General features: G+C 45.0%; 2 protein-coding genes across 5 annotated transcripts; both read left to right on the top strand.

Annotated features, from left to right (window-relative positions):
* Positions 1-1,684: 1,684 nt before the first annotated feature.
* On the top strand, positions 1,685-7,259 carry LOC307191437 (uncharacterized protein C1orf54 homolog). Of its 3 annotated transcripts, none has more exons than XM_079931552.1 (6): positions 1,685-1,851; positions 3,044-3,127; positions 3,529-3,587; positions 4,005-4,115; positions 6,217-6,318; positions 6,991-7,063. In XM_079931552.1, exons 1-5 carry the CDS (start codon positions 1,806-1,808, stop codon positions 6,313-6,315), a joined length of 399 nt encoding a protein of 132 aa, XP_079787678.1. In that variant the 5' UTR covers positions 1,685-1,805; the 3' UTR covers positions 6,316-6,318; positions 6,991-7,063. The 3 variants fall into 3 exon arrangements, with proteins under 3 accessions (XP_079787678.1, XP_079787679.1, XP_079787680.1); XM_079931553.1 differs by having other exon boundaries at positions 6,220-6,318; XM_079931554.1 differs by lacking the exon at positions 6,217-6,318 and having other exon boundaries at positions 6,991-7,259.
* A 1,904-nt stretch (positions 7,260-9,163) lies between these two features.
* Positions 9,164-13,779, top strand: CIART (circadian associated repressor of transcription). Of its 2 annotated transcripts, XM_079940667.1 has the most exons (7): positions 9,196-9,240; positions 9,354-9,433; positions 9,803-10,219; positions 10,387-10,462; positions 10,690-10,768; positions 10,902-11,004; positions 13,109-13,779. In XM_079940667.1, the coding sequence occupies exons 3-7, from the start codon at positions 9,815-9,817 to the stop codon at positions 13,634-13,636; spliced, it is 1,191 nt and encodes a 396-aa protein (XP_079796793.1). In that variant the 5' UTR covers positions 9,196-9,240; positions 9,354-9,433; positions 9,803-9,814; the 3' UTR covers positions 13,637-13,779. The 2 variants fall into 2 exon arrangements, with proteins under 2 accessions (XP_079796792.1, XP_079796793.1); XM_079940666.1 differs by lacking the exon at positions 9,354-9,433 and having other exon boundaries at positions 9,164-9,240.
* Positions 13,780-17,509: the final 3,730 nt, after the last annotated feature.

Here is a 17,509-nt window from a genome sequence, read left to right on the forward strand (position 1 = left end):
AGTTGTTTGTAAAAAGCAATTCGAGCTATGGAGTTGGAAAATGACACCCCACCACCACTAGCCCACCAAGTTACTCAGTTCCTTTTATGTCATACTTCCTCCATTTATTTTCTGAAAATGAACCTCAGTAGTGTCTTTTCCTCAGGATGGGGGAAGAGAAGGCGCAGAGGATGCATATTAGAGCAAAAGAAAGTTAAAGTATGAGAAGAGGGTATTGTATCCTCATTTGGATGCAGGTGGGGTTAGTCCTTAGGGAGGATGTTTGGGAAAAAGAGTACCAGGATGGGAAAGTGAGGGAAACTGGAATATTGTTCTTGAGAGAGTAATCAAAGTACCCAAAAAATCTATAGAAATTCTTCAGAGAGAACCAGGCTTACTTTCCTTCCTGGAAATGATTTATGGCAATGCATAGATGTACAGCCACATAAGAGTTTTCCATTTTTTTCCAGGAAATTCTGGAAAGGAGCTGAAGGAATAGATTATATAGATGTACGTGAGAAGTCACCATGCAAATCCTCCCCCAATAAGGTTAAGAGGGTGGGAACATCCTGGCCAGTGCTCAAGACTCTATTGTCTTGCTTCTGAGCATAGCAATCCAGAAGAGATAGGGATAAGACAACTCTTCTCATCTCTCCTTCGAGCTGTTACCACAGCATTTGCTGACTTAAGAACGGGAATCAAACCTATCTTGTTCATTGGTAGTTCCACAGAGACTTGCATAGTGTCTGACTCATAGTAGATGTTGAATGGATGTTTATTAACTCCCTTAAAAAAAAAATACCTGCATTCTTTTCTTATTCCCTTGCCTCTGAACCCTGAATTGCCTATCAGACTAGGCCTAGCACACTGTGCCTAGCACATACATTATGTTTGATGTTTCTAAATTGAATTGAATGAAAATGGGAAATATAAAAGCAGAGAGAAGGATAAGATGAACTCCACCCCTGTAGGCTAGAATGAAGGGAACATACCAAGTGACTGAAAGTGGGAGAAGGGGTGTGGCATATACAGCAGGGAAAGAGACTACCTGCTTCCTCCCTTTTCCCATCCTGTGTGCAGAAAGTTGAGAAAGAAGTGAGGTGAGATCAGTACTTAGCAGAGAGGAAGTAACTAGTCTTGACTGAAAGTTGTTTTTTTTTTGAAATCAGAAGCAATGCAGCAGGTGCTTGGAGAGTCAGACAATGATGTTGATATTGTTCCCATACTTCATAGTCCGAGACACGCAGAGAAGGGAGACTATTTTCAGTCTAGAAAAAATGTTCATCCCTTCCTAAGAATATTTTGACTGTGAAGAAAGAGATTGTGATGAAGCCTCAGAGAGAAGGGCAGCTCTGGATAGTGATAGTAAGTTAGGGACAGTGAGAGGGAGGGTGAGCTTTTTGTGAGGACTGGGAACAAGGAAGGAAAGTAGGTGAGAGGGGAAACTCCTTGGTAGGCTGGGGTTTTTGTTGTTGTTTGGTTTGGGTTTTGGCGGGGGGGTTTTGTGGGTTGGTTTGTTTGTTTTGTTTTTCTGGAAGTGGCAGCAGGAGGCCTGAATGGATCTAGTCTAGAGCCAGAGGGTCTCAATGAACATGTTTCCATCAAAGTTCACTTTGCCTCTCTTGATCTGGGTAGCTGTGGCTGAGGACCGCACTGGTAGTAACTGATGGCCCAGTCAGTAAGCAAGTGGGCGGGGAATTCCCCCCCTGGGAGAAGATTGCTGCAGCTCCTTCCCTGCTTTGGAGGAGGGCAGAAGGCGGGGTAAGTTTGGTGGGAAACGCTGTAATTTCCTTTTTTACTTTCAAGGCACTAGTGCAGAATCCAGAATGGATGTCCTCTTTGTAGCCATCCTTGCTGTGCCACTCATCCTGGGTAAGTACACGTCTCTCTCTGAGCTTTTGAGCCAGGTCTTCTACCATAAATGGGGTGGGAGAAAAGAAAATGAGGAGAGGGTGGGAGGTGCAGTTCAATAAGGAGTGATAACACTTTCTCAACTGTGTTAGATGTCAGGGGCAGAGGGGAAACCTGGAAATTAGGGCCAGGAAAAGGGGAGGAGAGCATAGTCCTGTCAAAGAAGAGACAGCTGATGGGGATGGAGCCCCAGCCATGGGGAGGTCCTAACAAGAGTGAATTCAGCTCACCATAACCACAGAGTTGAACAAGATGAGAAGGACTAAAGTGAGAGTGGAGAGAGGTGGACTCTTTGAAGGTGGGGCAGTCTGAAACTAGCAAGGGAAGCCAGGGTATCTTCTTTCCCAGCGAGTTGGAGAAAAACTTTGTATTAGTAAAGACACAGAAGGGGTGGCTTTTCGATAGTGAGTACTGTCTGCCTTCAGGGACAAGGTCCCAAAAGTAGCTTGGCTCCTTCCCTCCTTTGTTCCCAGTCTGCCAGGTGCTCTTATTGTTTCCTTTTCCTCCAGACTCTGTGTCATTGCTTGGGGTTAAGAGAGAGCATTCAAGGAGCTTAGGGAAATATTTAGCAGGAGGCCTAGAATTCCTGACCCAGTCAAGTCCAAGCCACATATTTTTAATCCTGGAAAGGAAGAAAAACTAATGCAGATGGATCATTTAGTCCAGCTGACTCATTTTAAGAAAGCAGATGTTAACTGGCTTGTTCAGAGATATTCTACTAGTTAGCATTGAAACTGGAACTAAAGCCCAAGTCCAAGAGGCTGTGTGTGTGTGTTAGTTGTGGGAGACACTGATAAGAGAACATCTCTCACAAATACAGTAAGTCTAGAGCATACTGAGGAGTGGATTTGGAGGTCTTAATTTCTGGTGTCTCTCTGCTTCCTACCTTTTTAAGGCTTAGTTTGGGTTACAGTGTGTGAAGGGACCCGTTTTCTCTTCTGGGAGTTCCCGGATTGAAAGGGCACAGTGTAACAGGTCTCATCAGAGTTATGGAGCCCAGAAGACTGAGAAAGGTTTAGAGGTACAGAGGCAGGGAGATAGTAGAGTGGAGGCAGAAGGAAAGGAAACTGATAGAGCTGAGGTCAACGTCAGGTGTCCTTCTATTGCTAAGGAGTTCCAGATGCCCCCTGACCTCTAGTCCTTGTCCCCCTAGGACAAGAATATGAGGATGAAGAAGGACTGGAAGAGGATGACTATTATCAGGTGGTCTATTATTACACAGTCACCCCCAACTATGGTGAGTATGTATAAGGTTCTGACCCTTCGCAGGATGGAGAGAGGTTTGGGAGATGCTCAGTTCTGACACTTTGACGTTTCCTTTACAATGGTATAACTAGGTCAGAAAGAAATGTGGCTATGAGCAAAGACTATCAAGCTCATGATGTTATGTCTCAAACTAGTGATTTTCAAGCCTTTAGAAATTAGAAATTTTTCAAATTTGTACATGATTTTAGACACCAGATTGAAAATATAAATGCATACACATTCACAAACATTTTAACATCAAAAGCTCGTTAGAATTATACCAGTAAATTTTACAACTTGAGCAAATTGAAGTATTCTGAACAGTTTCTTCCTCTTCTCATTTCCAGATCTAGTGCTACCTTTGTTACTACTAATTTTTTTTCTCCTCCCCAGATGACTTTGGTGCAAACTTCACTGTTGATTACTCTATGTTTGAGTCAGAGAACAGGCTGGTGAGTGATATCTACATGACCCTCTAGGAGGATCAGGATAGGTAACAGTTAAAAAGAAACTGGTCATTGTTGAAATGTAAGTGACAAACAGGAATAAAAATTAGTTAGGTGAAGTGAAACTAGGTAGTGAGCCCAAAACAAATTTGTTAACCAAAGCTGGGGATGAAGCCAGAATGCAGTAGGTTTGCTAAGACACTGAAAGGGAGGAGCAATCCTTGAGTCAAGGGAAATGGTGAATGGGATGGGTACATAATCCATGCAAACATGAAGTAGGGAAGATCCCTGAGTTTAAGTCTTGGGGGATGGGAAGGGGGGAGAAGAGGTGGTGAAGGAGAAAAGAACTCTAAATAGAAAATCTGTGAGGATGTTGGATGGAGGCAGTGATAACTCTGTGTTTCCTAATCCTACTGAGGGCAGAACAAGTGGGATAAGGAGGTAATGGAAGCAGTAGAGACTACCATTAGTCGTGAAACAGACCCTGCAGACCATCAGAAGCCTGTAACAGAGAAACCAGTGACAATGGAACCAGTGAGTGGATTGGGGATAAGGGGGGGGGGCGGGGAGACAGACAACCCTTACCCTGGATAGATCCCAGAGCTGGTGACGTGCAGCAGAGGGAGGCTTTGGTGGATGGGGGAGCCAAATAACTAGTACTACAATGCAGGTGTTCATCTCAACTTGGCCATCATTTCTTTCACTGAGATTTAATACTAACCCGTATACAGAACACTGGGAAGATTTGGTGCAGTTAAATTTCAGTTGAATAGTATTTAATGTGTAAGTAACCTATGCCTAGAGCTGCTGCTGCTGCTGATGAGGATGAAAAAGAAATCTGTGATGTTGTTATTGTCCTCAAAGTATTCATAAAACTCAAGTTTACACTTATGAAACATTTAAAACAAAATGAAAAGATTTGTAACAATGTTAAATTGCATATACATTTGACAGCATATGACAAACAAGTGCTTTAGGCTGTGGAAGGAGAGAGATAGCACAGGCTGAAGTTGTCTGGAAGACTTTTAGGAGGTAATTATGCTTGAAATACACTTTGAAGAATAGGTGAGCTTTTGGTTGGCAGGAGGTTATGAAAGGATGAAAGCAATTAGGGGGAAGAATAGTTATTCCAAGAGTGAAAGAGCTGCATAGACAAGGGGGATAGAACAAGCAGGGTATGTTTAGTGGATGGAGTATGACTGAAGGAGAGGGTATGTGGGAAATTAAGAAATAACATTTACAATGCTCCAACTATTTGCTTGATAATCTCACATATGGGAAGATAGGGCCAAATTACAGAGTCTGAAGTATCAGGGAAGGTTCAGACTTATAAGCAATAGGGAGCCTAGTAAGTTCTTCAGTGTGGTAAACACACAATGAAAGTGGTATTTTTGAAAAATGATTTATCTGGTTGTATGAAGGATGCAGTGGAGTGGAGAGAGACTCATGAGATTTGCATCATTCCAGAAACAATCCATTAAAGGTCTGGACTAGGGAAGTGGCATTTTGAATGGAGAGGAGAAAAATAAGAAACATTTTGAAGAAAATGCCTTGCTCCAGTGATAATTTCATATGGGCAATAAATGAGGAGAGAGTTAAAATAACTTAAAAGTTTTAAACATGGATATCTGGGAAAACGGTTGACCAAAATGGGAACTGTGGGAGATTAAAATGATTTAGGAGTGAAGTTATAAATTTGGTATTGGCCAAGCTGAATTTATAATGACAGCCCTATGAGGGTGTCATAAAGGTAGCTGAATTAAGTCAGTGCTACAGTTCTAAGTGCCAAGTCACAGTCACAAAAGTAGAGCTCATTAGAGCCAGTACACACAGAAGACCAAAAGGCCAATGACTGTGCCGGTAGTTAGTAGAAGAGGAATCAACAAAGGAAATGGAGACGAGCTGATTGGAGAGGTAGGCAGATAGCCAAATTTGTTTTTTAAAGTCTAGAAGAGAAAGCTTAATACAATCAATCAAAAGCTACCAAGAGGCCAAGGAGAAGGAGGTGATTGATAATCACAGAGAAAGTAGTTTTAATTGAGTGGATGTAGCAAAAGCTAGATTTTGTGGTGTTAGAGCGGGAATACATTGTGAGGAAGTGGAGGGAGAGGATAGACCAACCATCTGAGAAATCTGGTAATGCAAAAAGAGAAGCAACAGCTAGAAAGGGCAACAGGATCAAAGTGCAGTCTGAATATAGTTGAACACAGATGGGAAGATTTAGTAGAAATGGAAAGCTGATGCTTGACAAGGACAGATAAATATTTTAAAGTGTATAGTAGGCTCTCTTTAGATTGTAAACTCTGTGAGGACAGAACCACTGTCTTAATTATATTTATGTCCCCCCTATGGCACCTAGCACAGTGACTAGTATAGTGTCATGCACATAGCTTAAAAAACAAAACAGAAAACATCTCATTGAATTGAGTCAGGTCTCCCTGGTATGGTCAGGAATGGCTGAAAGGCACAGAGGAAAGGACTTCTTATAGTGATGGGGAGGAGGGCTGGATCTTTCTCTAAGCTCAGAGGAAAGAAGACAGAGATTGGTGTAAAGAGATGGTTATCCTTCCAGAGTGGGAGGTGGGCAGTAGGAAGGGTGACACTAGCCTACTATGAGGGGATGTCTGTATTTTAGCAGAGTCCAGATCTGAACAATGCTGTATCCAGTCTGCAGAGTCCTGGTGCACTCCTCCTGTCCTGGGCCCTCGTTCAGGGGGGGATGTATTTCATGTAGAAGGTGAGAGTGCAGCCATTGGCCTTGGGGGAGTCTGTGAAGCAATTTTACCAGTATCTCTGGCTAGTGTTTCCAGCCTGGTCAATTCTGTCTGAGCTGCTTAAAGAGGGATCACATATAGAAAAATCTTATCTAACTTTAAGGAGGTTTAGGAGATGTTGAGGCAAAGGCCTTTGTCATAAGAGTCATTACTCTTTCTGAACTGGGAGGATTTCAGGACCTCCTAGAGCAGAAGCAGGTGGAATGGAGAAGAAACTTCTCCAGGTTTCCAGTCTGCCTCGAGGAATCAAAGCTGGCCTGGTTTAAGGCTCTTCAGGTGCTAGAGGGCAAAATGGGAGGGGCCCTACAACCTGGCAGAGTCAAGAGGCAGAAGTGGGGGTGGTTCCCTAATGTAGGGGAGAGATGTGGAAAGGGGGAAGGAAGAGAAACCTGTATTATAGGGAAGGAATTTACGTTGGTAATCTAAATAACTATGGGCATGAAGGGTTTAGCAGAAGGAAGGAGTAAAGAGGGGAGGGGGACACATGTAGTGGATGTCATGGGGAAATCTAGCTCAAAATAAGAAATCTGGGGGGTTTCCATAGAGGTGGGAGGGGCTTCCTGAGTCCCCTGACCCTGTTTTTTTGTTTTTCCCTTTCTTCGTTGTTTTTGTTTTTTTTTTTTTTTTTTTTTTAGGAGAGGGAACGCTGCTACGACTCATTGGATGGGGATTTGGGAAGAGGAGAATGGAAGATTAAATAAATAAATGAAGTAATCTGGTTACTCTCTACTCCTTTATGAGGGTCAGTTCTAAAGCTGCAACACTGAAGAGAGCACCAGGATATAGGTGTGTGAAGGGTAGATTAGAAAGGGAGTTAGGTGACAGTAGAGTTAGAGGGAATTATTAGGGCTGTGAAAAAATAAACCCTGAAATTTTGGGAAGAATGGAGAAAAACACCCACAAACAACAGGTTTATTCACAGCCTGTAATTCCCTCTAATTCTACTGTTTTGCTTTATCATATATGGTGTTGAGACAGTATATCTGGAGAAAGAAAGTTGAAGTGGAACCCTTTTTATAAAATAAGCACATTGTTAAACATACGTAAAATATCAAAAACTACTTAGAATAGATTTTTAAAATTCACACCCTCCTCCCCTTATCTCCCCCCTCCAGCCCCTAACTATGTACCTTTTCAGTTAGTAATTAAGGCATTCGAGGACAGACTGTTTTTTTCTTTTTATAAATTTATTTATTTATTTTTGGCTGCTTTGGGTCTTTGTTGCTGCAGGCTTTCTCTAGTTGCAGCGAGCGGGTGCTATTCTTGGTTGCGGTGCGCGGGCCTCTCATAGCGGTGGCTTCTCTTGTTGTGGTGCACGGGCTCTAGAGTGGGCTTCAGTAGTTGTGGCTTGCGGGCTCTAGAGTGCAGGCTCAATAGTTGTGGCACATGGGCTTAGTTGCTCCGCAGCACGTGGGATCTTCCTCGACCAGGGCTCGAACCTGTGTCCCCTGCATCGGCAGTTGGATTCTTAACCACTGCGTCACCAGGGAAGCCCAGGGACAAACTTTAAAAAGAAAAAAAATTTTTTTTTCCTTTTATCCTTCGACCCTAAAAAGAACTGGGCTGCCCCCTTGCGGCCTCTTCGATGTTATAGCTTCAATCAGCCCACAATCCCTGGGTCCTGTCCCCTTCTCTCCACTGTGCTCTCAATACTGCAAGGGGGAGTTCCCCGGTGGCTTAGTGGTTAGCCCTCCGGGCTTTCGCTGCGGTCACCCGGATTCAATTCCTCGTTGGGGAACTGAGATCCCGCAAGCCTCCTGGCACAGCAAAAGAAAACAAACAAAACAAAACAAAGCACTGCAAGGGCCAGTGAATAGTAAACTCCGGACTTGCCACCCTCCGTCCTTCAAATCTTCTCCAGAGGACAAATGAAGAAACTGAATCTGGACAAGTACATAATCTAGGAGATCAGAGACCTACCCACTCTCCTTTTCTTGTGCTAAGAAACACAGAACTAAGGCGCAGGGCCCGGGGAACCGGGGTAGAAAAGTCAGGAGCAACCCGGCGGGGCTTTGACCTCTGGAGTCGTGGCGGGCTGGCATCTGAGCTGGTAACGTGCGTGGCGGGTTACATAAGGAAAGGGCTGGTGGAGCCGCCCCAGCGGGAGCCGGGGAGAGGACGCGGTGTTCTCGGCAGCAATCCCCACCCTCCTCACCCAGCAGGGCAGGAGGCACCCAACTTGTAGGAGAAGGAGGAGGAGGGGAGGGTGAAACAGAGACCGGGAAGTCACGAGAGCTGGGCCGCCGAGAGGGGGAGAGTATACATAGTGGCACACATCCATTGTCTCACACACGTTGCAGACGCAAGTCGCTGATCGTTTCCACGTGCTGCACTCGTGAGCGGAGGCGCTGAAAGAGGGGGCAGAGGGGTCGGTTCTCAAGGAAGAGCCAAGAGTCCCACATCTCAATGCGCACTCCTTAGGTCACACAACCAGTCTGCACACTCCAGCTGCGCGGCTCCGGCACACCACCATCCTATTTAAAGCCACAGGCTCCGCCCTTTTCCTCCCCTCCCTTCTTTTCCACTCTTTTTCCATCCTCCTCCTTCTCTCATCACCGGGTCCTCCTCGCTAGCCGCATGTAGGGGCGGAGCACGGAATGCTTACCTTCCAACCAATCGTCACCTGACTGCCTCTTTATTGGCCGAGCCCCTGTATGCTGTAGCAAATGGAATGTGAACTTCAGTAACGAGAGTCACGTGCCACCGGCTAGACAACCAATGAGGTTGCGAGGTCTGTGTACGCCGGGGGAAGGCACGTGCGGAGCTGCACGTGTCTGGGAGGGGGAAGGGGCGGGACCCAGTGGGAGGGAGGCGGAGGTGGGTAGCCCTGACCCGACAGTCGGAGTAGGAGCTGGAGACAGCCTGGGCTGAGCCGACCGACACAGGTGAGGAGACTCAGGTCAGGGAGCGATCCGCGCAGCAGGATCAGACCCGGTGGGAGTGGGCTTAGGGACTCAACGCGGATATTGGTATTGAGAGGGATCGCATCACGTGGCAGGCGCGACTAGAGATGGTCCGGCGCAGGGATCCTGATCAGAAAGATTGGCAAGAGGAGGGAGGTTGCTGCCGGGTCCCTAGGTGGGTTCGGGTGCCGCAGATTTCCAGCTTGCCGGTGGCGTGATCTCAGGTAGAGAGGCTCACTACGGGGTCAGGATGAGACCAGAAGAGGCGAACCGGGGAAAGGTGTCAAATCATTATATTTACTCTGAACTAAGGGAAAAGAGTCTGTGTCAGGCTAAGAGCTGCTCTGCGGAGGCCAGAGAGGCAATCCAGGTTCTTAATGGAGGAGAGGAGGTGGGGAAGATGACTTTTTAAATTGTCCCTGAGACAGGTAATATTGGGGAGGGAGGGAGGAGATATTATGATCGCAGACAGTACACCCTAGTCTCCCAGTCCATTTCCTAATACTCAGATTCTGGTTTCAAACTCCCTCTCTTTGCTCTTCAGTTGCAGGTCCCGATGTTTGGGTACTCCGGGAGCTGCTCTCCAGCCCCTGCTTCTGAACCCATGGATTCTCCATCTAGCGTTTCTTCCTACTCTCTTTATTCCTCTTTTTCCACCTCCCCAGTGAACAGTGACTCTGGCTTCCCCTCCGATAGTGAGAGGGACGACAAGTGGGCCCATGGCCCCAGGCCAGACACTGTTGGTCAGAGGGGAGGTTCTCGGCCCAGCCCTGGTCCTATCCGCTGCAGGCAACGACCCAAGGTTTCCAGTAAGCAACCTACAGCATCTCACTCGGAACAGCGGGGCTTGGCTTCTTCTATGTCAGGATCTGGGGTCAAAAGATCAAGAGGTGGTGAATTGGAGACCAGTCTAAACATCCAGGGTTGTACCACAGAAGGAGACCTGCTCTTTGCTCAGAAGGTAAGAGAAAGCTGGGGAAAGGAGATACGACCAAGTGGCTTAGCACCCAGTTGGTTGGTAAGGACCCCATGAGGATAGTATTGGCTCTCAGATTGGGAGATGGAAGAATAAGTACTGGTGTGGGCAGTTCTTGGTCTTCTCATACCCTTTGTCCTGTTTTTCTACAGTGTAAAGAGCTCCGAGGATTCATACCCCCTCTCACAGACCTACTGAATGGACTGAAGATGGGTCGATTTGAGAGAGGTAGTTGTCTGATTACTTGTATTCATTTGAGCTACATTCATCTCTCTGTCTCTCAAAATATGTTTTGAATGTGTATTTCTCTTAAGTCTTTGTTTGGGGCCTGGATGATTAGCTTTTTCTCCTGTGACAATTTCTTTAGGTGAATCCATTTTAACCCCTTCTGTCTTTCCTTTACCTGATTAAATTCTTGAATCTCAATCCTTGATCTTTCTCTTTCCTGACCCCAGGATTGAGCAGTTTCCAGCAGAGCGTGGCAATGGACAGGATCCAGCGTATAGTAGGTGTTTTGCAGAAGCCACAGATGGGGTAAGTCCCCTTGATTCTTTCCTCAGTACTTCATAAAAGAGCTCTTTCCTCAGTACTTCATAAAAAAGGACCTATCTCCAGTCCTGTCCTGTTGCTTTTCTCACACCTAATGGCTTTTTTTTTCTCCTCACAGAGAGCGTTATCTCGGAACCCTGCTACAGGTAGAAGGAATGTTAAAGACTTGGTTTCCTCATATAGCTGCCCAGAAGTCATCATTGCATAGTCAGCTGACCAAGGTGAGAACTTATAAACCTGAGGAAAAGGTGGGGAAATAACCAAAGAAATGAAGTGTACATGCAGAAATGGGCTCCCTCTTGCATTTTCTTTTGGATCTTTTCAACAAGTTTTCTTTTCAGGGAAGGGAATGCCTAAACTTCCTTCATTGTCTTGATTCCTAGGTGTTTGGGGGTTCTATTTTGTTTGGATCATCTCAAGGAACTCCATGGAATTTAGCCCTGTTCCTCATGTTGTAGCTTATCTGCTTTCTGCATAGATACAGAATGCTTTTTACCTGGCCAAATGAATCATGCAGGAAGATTCCTCAGCTTCTCTCTGCAAATCTTTTCTCTTCTGCTGCCCCTAAACCCCTTTCCCTCTCCCTCTTTTTACTCCTTCCCAAGTACCCTTGTATCCTTCTGGAAGCATGGGTTTTGAGGACTGGTCACAAGAAGTACATCACTGGGAGGGGTGAAGGCACCCATGGGGCACCCATAAGGAGAGTGTTGCAAAGATTCTTTTATTTTTTTATTTATTTTTGGCTGCGTTGGGTCTTCGTTGCTGCACGCGGGCTTTCTCTAGTTGCAGTGAGCGGATGCCAGTCTTCGTTGTGGTGCGCGGGCTTCTCATTGCGGTGGCTTCTCTTGTTGTGGAGCACGGGCTCTAGGCGCACAGGCTTCAGTTGTTGTGGTACGCGGACTTAGTAGTTGTGGTGCACGGGCTTAGTTGCTCCGCTGCATGTGGGATCTTCCCGGCCCCATGTCCCCTGCCTTGGAAGGTGTAATCTTAACCACTGCACCACCAGGGAAGTCCCTGAAAAGATTCTTAGATCTAGTGTGGAATGACCTATTTTCTGTGCCTTCAAATAATAGAGTATGTAGGGGGCACTCAAATGATAGGGAGAGGAATGTTTCCTGTAGCTAATGGACAGTCCTTGTTTTCAACTGCTGTGGGAATAATTGAGTTGTAAATAAGCAGGAGGGGACTTCCCTGGTGGCACAGTGGTTAAGAATCTGCCTGCTAACCCAGGGGACACGGGTTCGAGCTGTGGTCTGGGAAGATCCCACATGCCACGGAGCAACTAAGCCCGTGCGCCACAGCTACTGAGCCTGCGCTCTAGAGCCCACGAGCCACAACTACTGAGCCCACGTGCCACAACTACTGAAGCCCACGTGCCTGGAGCCTGTGCTCCTCAACAAGAGAAGCCACCGCAATGAGAAGCCCACGCACCACAACGAAGAGTAGCCCCCGCTCGCCACAACTAGAGAAAGCCCACGCAGCAACGAAAACCCAACACAGCCAAAAATAAACAAATAAATAAATTTAAAAAACAAAAAAAGCAGCAGGGGGACTTCCCTGGTGGTGCAGTGGTTAAGAACCTGCCTGCCAATGCAGGGGCACAGGTTCAAGCCCTGGTCCAGGAAGATCCCACATGCCGCTGAGCCACTAAGCCCGTGTGCCACAACTACTTACTGAGCCTAAGTGCCACAACTACTGAAGCCCGCACGCCTAGAGCCCGTGCTCCGCAACAAGAGAAGCCACCACAATGAGTAGCCTGTGCACCACAACAAAGAGAAGCCCCCGCTCGCTGCAACTAGAGAAAGCCCATGCATGCGCAGCAACGAAGACCCAAGGCAGCCAAAAAAATAAATAAAATAAATTTATTTTAAAAATTAAAAAATTAATACATAAACATAAGCAGGAGGATCTTGCCTGCATATTAATCTACACTTCTTAAGGAACTCAACATAGGAAATTAGAACTTAAAATACAGAAATTGGGAAATGATGATTCCAGTTAAAAATAGACTTTTTAGAAAGAAGTTCTAAAATAAATTAGTTTATAAATAGTGAGAATCTATGGGACTGTTTGTTTTATTTTGTATACGTGTGAATAGCCAGCGCCTATATAGTGTGTGGTACAAGAATTTGTTAAGTAAATGAAAGTACAGTTTGGTTACTAAAACTTTTACTTAATCATGGCCTGACAGGAAATTATCTATTGCATAAAACAAGGTATGTTAGCATTACAGAGTTCCCAAGGAAAGCAAATGTTTAAGCAACCGGGTGGAGTTAATCTGAAAGCTTTCTCATATAATTTTTTCTCTTTTCTCCCTGTCCCTAGCATTCTCCAGGCCACCACAGTTATCCAGCTGCTTCCTCTCCTGCACTTTCTGTGGAAAAGATGGACCAGACACAGCTAGGACAGCTAATATTGAAACCAAAGCAGCCGTGGCACCTCACTGAATGGCCAGCTATGAACCTCACTTGGATCCACACTACTCCAATTTGCAATCCCCCTCTCAGTTCCCCAGGTACCATCTCCTTTAGCCATGGTCCTTTAGGCACTGGAACCAGCATCGGTGTCATCCTTTTCCTCCAGCATGGAGTACAGCCCTTCACCCACTCAGCCCCAACCTCTCCAGTTCCATCTACTACTACAGCGTCTCCTGTCATCCCTGGTGATCCTAAGAAACTATCTGGAGAGGGGCCTTGTTGCCACAATTTGCCAGTAACTCTGCCATCAGACTGGAGCTGTACCCCATCCCCTCCTGGTCTACCCACCATGACCAGAGAGATGACCATGGGAGACCTACAACAGATGAGAAGCCACCCTTCTGTTGCTCCTGATGTCCATCCTCTCAATCCCTAATGCAGGACTTGAGACTGTAGTTTCTAATTTGTGTAAATATATGTCTCTCTATATACTTTTTAAACTGTTAATGTGTGAATTTGTGTTGAGGGAAGAGAAATCCTTTCTGATTAAATAAATTTTATACCTAAACAGTTTGCTGACAGGGGGAAATTGAAACCTTCTGCCTCGAATACCAATATTTATCCTCTGAGCTGCAGGAAAGAAAGGGGATGGGAATGTTTGTGAACCCGAGCTCCACCAAATTAGAAGTCTGGATGGGACAATATACGTCCTGTGGGAGAGGAAAAGGGACTCTCTGCTGCAATCTTCCTAGGGAGCACCCTTGGGACAGTTACAGGGTTCAGAGTTGGGTTGTTTTTTCATTCAGGCCCAGAGACTAGTATCTTTCTGTTCGTGTCTCTCACTCTTGTAACCTTCCAGCTGGCCCAGACTAGCAGGTTCTACTGCTCTGGGGTAGCTCTTTGCTTTATTGGGAGCTGTTGATGCTTGTGGCTAAATGCATATGTAATCTACTGCTGCCAGAGGAGGGACACAAAAGCCCAGAACAGCCACTGTGGTTGCCAGTTTTGAAGAGGAAGCGGTGCCCCAGAACTGTCAGAATGGGAAGTCCCCTCAGATGCTGGGCCTCCTTCTTCAAAAACCTGCAGCTGCTAAATGTATGCTACCCAGTGTCATCAAAGGGCAAAACTGAAGTCTGTGAATTTACCTACGTCTACCCTTCTCCATGCATTACTGTTTCTGATTTGTCACAGTTTCCATCAAAACCATGTCCTCTCCCAGCCTTGGCAATGTTTCAGACTACTTAGTCATTTTAGTTATTGCACATTGGCTACTTAGCATATTTCTCATAGCTGGTTATACATCTTTCACCTGTTTCCCAAGTCCTCTGTTCTCAGTGAATTATTGTCTCATTTTATTTCAGACAACATGCCCTCCCCTTAGGGCAAACTTCTCCAGTTGTGCTTTTGATTACCTTGCACCTCTGGAACTTTTGCTGAGTCACTTACGCCCTCTTTACCTTGTAACTTCCATTTGTTATTGAATTATTTATTCTTTCTTTCTCCTACAAGTAATAATTATTCCTTGTGCAAGTATGATTAGGTACCCCTTCTTGAAAATATCTCTCGAGAGACTTCCCTGGTGGCACAGTGGTTAAGAATCCCCCTGCCAATACAGGGGATGTGGGTTCGATCCCTGGTCCAGGAAGATCCCATATGCCATGGAGCAACTAAACCCATGCGCCACAACTACTGAGCCTGTGCTCTAGAGTCCGTAAGCCACAACTACTGAAGCCCATACTCCTAGAGCCCGTGCTCTGCAATAAGAAAAGCCACCACAATGAGAAGCCTGCGCACCAAAACGAAGAGTAGCCCCCACTTGCCACAACTAGAGAAAGCCTGCGTGCAGCAATGAAGACCCAACGTAGCCAAAAATAAGTAAGTAAATAAATAAATTTTAAAATAATTAAAAAAAAAAGAAAATATCTCTTGAGCCCAACTGCCCTCTTTCTCATCTTTTCTCTATAATTCTTGACAGAGTAGGGACTTCCCTGGCAGTCAGTGGTTATGACTGTGTGCTTCCACTGTAGTGGGCATGGGTTTGATACCTGGTCGGGGAACTAAGATCCCCCATGCCGTGCAGTGCAGCCAAAAAATTAAAAAACAAAAATGAACAAACAACCCCCCCCAAAAAAGAAGAGTAGTCTAATCATACTCTTTCTGACTCCTTTCCACCACTCAGTCCTTAAATTCTTGCAGCCTAGCGTCCACTGCTATCACTCTACTGCACCTTCTTAAGTCACTAAGAAGATCTTACAGAATTAGAGTATTATAATGTAGCTTCCATCCAGTCAATAGCTTGATCCAGGGGCTTTTACAAAGCCTAGGTACTCCATGCTCTCAGTATCATTTGACACTCTTGGTAATGCCTACTGAAACTCTCCTCCCTTGGATCCCATGTCAGCACGCTATCCTAATTCTCCTCTTACCTATCTGGCAGCAACTTCTATATCTCTTAATAGCCTCACTTCTGCCCACTCCAGAGTATGCATGTTCCCTTAGGCTCAGCCCTTGGCTCTTTTCTCTAACTACATTCCTTCACTTCAAGGTTTCATCTCCTTTCATGGTTCTAATTATTGCCTCAACTTAGAAGACTTCTGAAGCTTCATCTTCAGTCCCAATCTTTCCTGAGATGACATACTGAATGTCTACATTTCTGCTGGACAGTTCCATTTACATATTACTAACACTTAAAACATTGAAAATTTCAGCATTTTAGTGCCAAGAGGGTACCATCTGTATCTAATTCAACCCCTTCATTTTATAGATGAGAAAACTTAGGTAGCTTGTGTAAGACAACACAATGTGTCATACGGAACTCATTTTCCAGTCTGGTACCTTTTCTAGTGCTCACCAATCAAACTATTATCCTTCTTTTAGAGATGTCCCGTTCTGCCTTTTTACAACCTCTTTTTCTTCTGTTAATGATGGTACCATCATTTTTCTTTTAATTCTTTAAAATATTTATTTATTATTTATTGAGGCCGCGTCAGGTCTTAGTTGTGGCACACGGGATCTTCATTGCCGCGTGCAGGCTCTTTAGCTGTGGCATGTGGACTCTTAATTGCAGCATGCGAACTCTCAGTTGTGGCATGCGGGATCTAGTTCCCCAACCAGGAATTGAATCTGGGCCCCCTGCATTGGGAGCACAGAGTCTTACCCACTGGACCACCAGTGAAGCCCCGGTACCATCATTTTTCTATATAACTAGGCTTAAAACGTGGTGTATTTAATCACCAAATCCCTTTTATTCTGTATTTGGAATGTCTCTTGAAATCTATTTCTTCCTATCCATTCCATTGCCACCTCTCTGGTCTAAACCTTAACTATAGCAATAGCCTCTCTTACCTCTAAACCCTTCTCACTGATAACAAGATTAGTCTTCCTGGAACAATGCTTTGCATGTCATTACCTATTCAATGGCTCCCTGGTATTTTGAGAAGAAAGTCTAGAGCCTTTAGTCAAGGTCTCTGTTTCTCCCTCTGCTCCCCTGTATGATCCCTCTGTTCCAGGTTTTTGTTGTTTTTGTTGTTTGCCCTGAACACTGTAAGCCTTTTTGCCTCTAAACTCCTGTTCATGCCATTCACCTTGCCCAGCCTTTCCTGCTTCTGTTAACTAAGCCCTACACTTCTTTCCATGACTAACTCAAGTCCTTCTCCCAATTATTCGCTCCATTAAAGATATATATGCTTAGTCTTTGGCCCTTTACTCCTTCAAATGAAGTCAGGTACATAAACTGCTTAGTACAAGGTTTGGTATATTGTAGGTTCTCAAAAATGCTACTTTTCCTCTTCTTATCTTTCAAAGTATTTTTATATTTTATCCCATTTGATTCCCATGACAAATTTTGTGTGATTGACAGCAGATATTAGTTCCATTTTACAAATGAGGAAATAGACTGAGCGTTTAAGTCAGGGCTTAGCAAGAGCCAGATAGATATATGCTTTGTGGGCCATACATCTCTGCTGCAACTACCCAACTTTGCCATTGTAGCCCAAAGCAACTATACCTAATATATAAACAAACAGCACAGCTGTGTTCCAATAAAGTTTTATTTACAAAAGCAAGAGTGGAGCTGGGTTTGATCGGTAGGCAGTACTTTGTAGACTACTGGTTTAAGTGACTTGTTCAAGGTCATATGCCTCAGTATCAGAATTTGCGTAGAATCCAGATCTCCTGACTTCCAATCCTTGCTTTACACTATATTATGTTGCCTATGTAATTTATTTTGCATTCAATATATGCTACCTTGTTTTACTATTTATTTTTTATGGCTACTTACTGTCTTTTGGTAGTCCAAGAGTCAGTGGCA

Source organism: Stenella coeruleoalba (genome assembly GCF_951394435.1).
Source record: "Stenella coeruleoalba genome assembly, chromosome: 1".
NCBI lineage: Eukaryota > Metazoa > Chordata > Mammalia > Artiodactyla > Delphinidae > Stenella > Stenella coeruleoalba.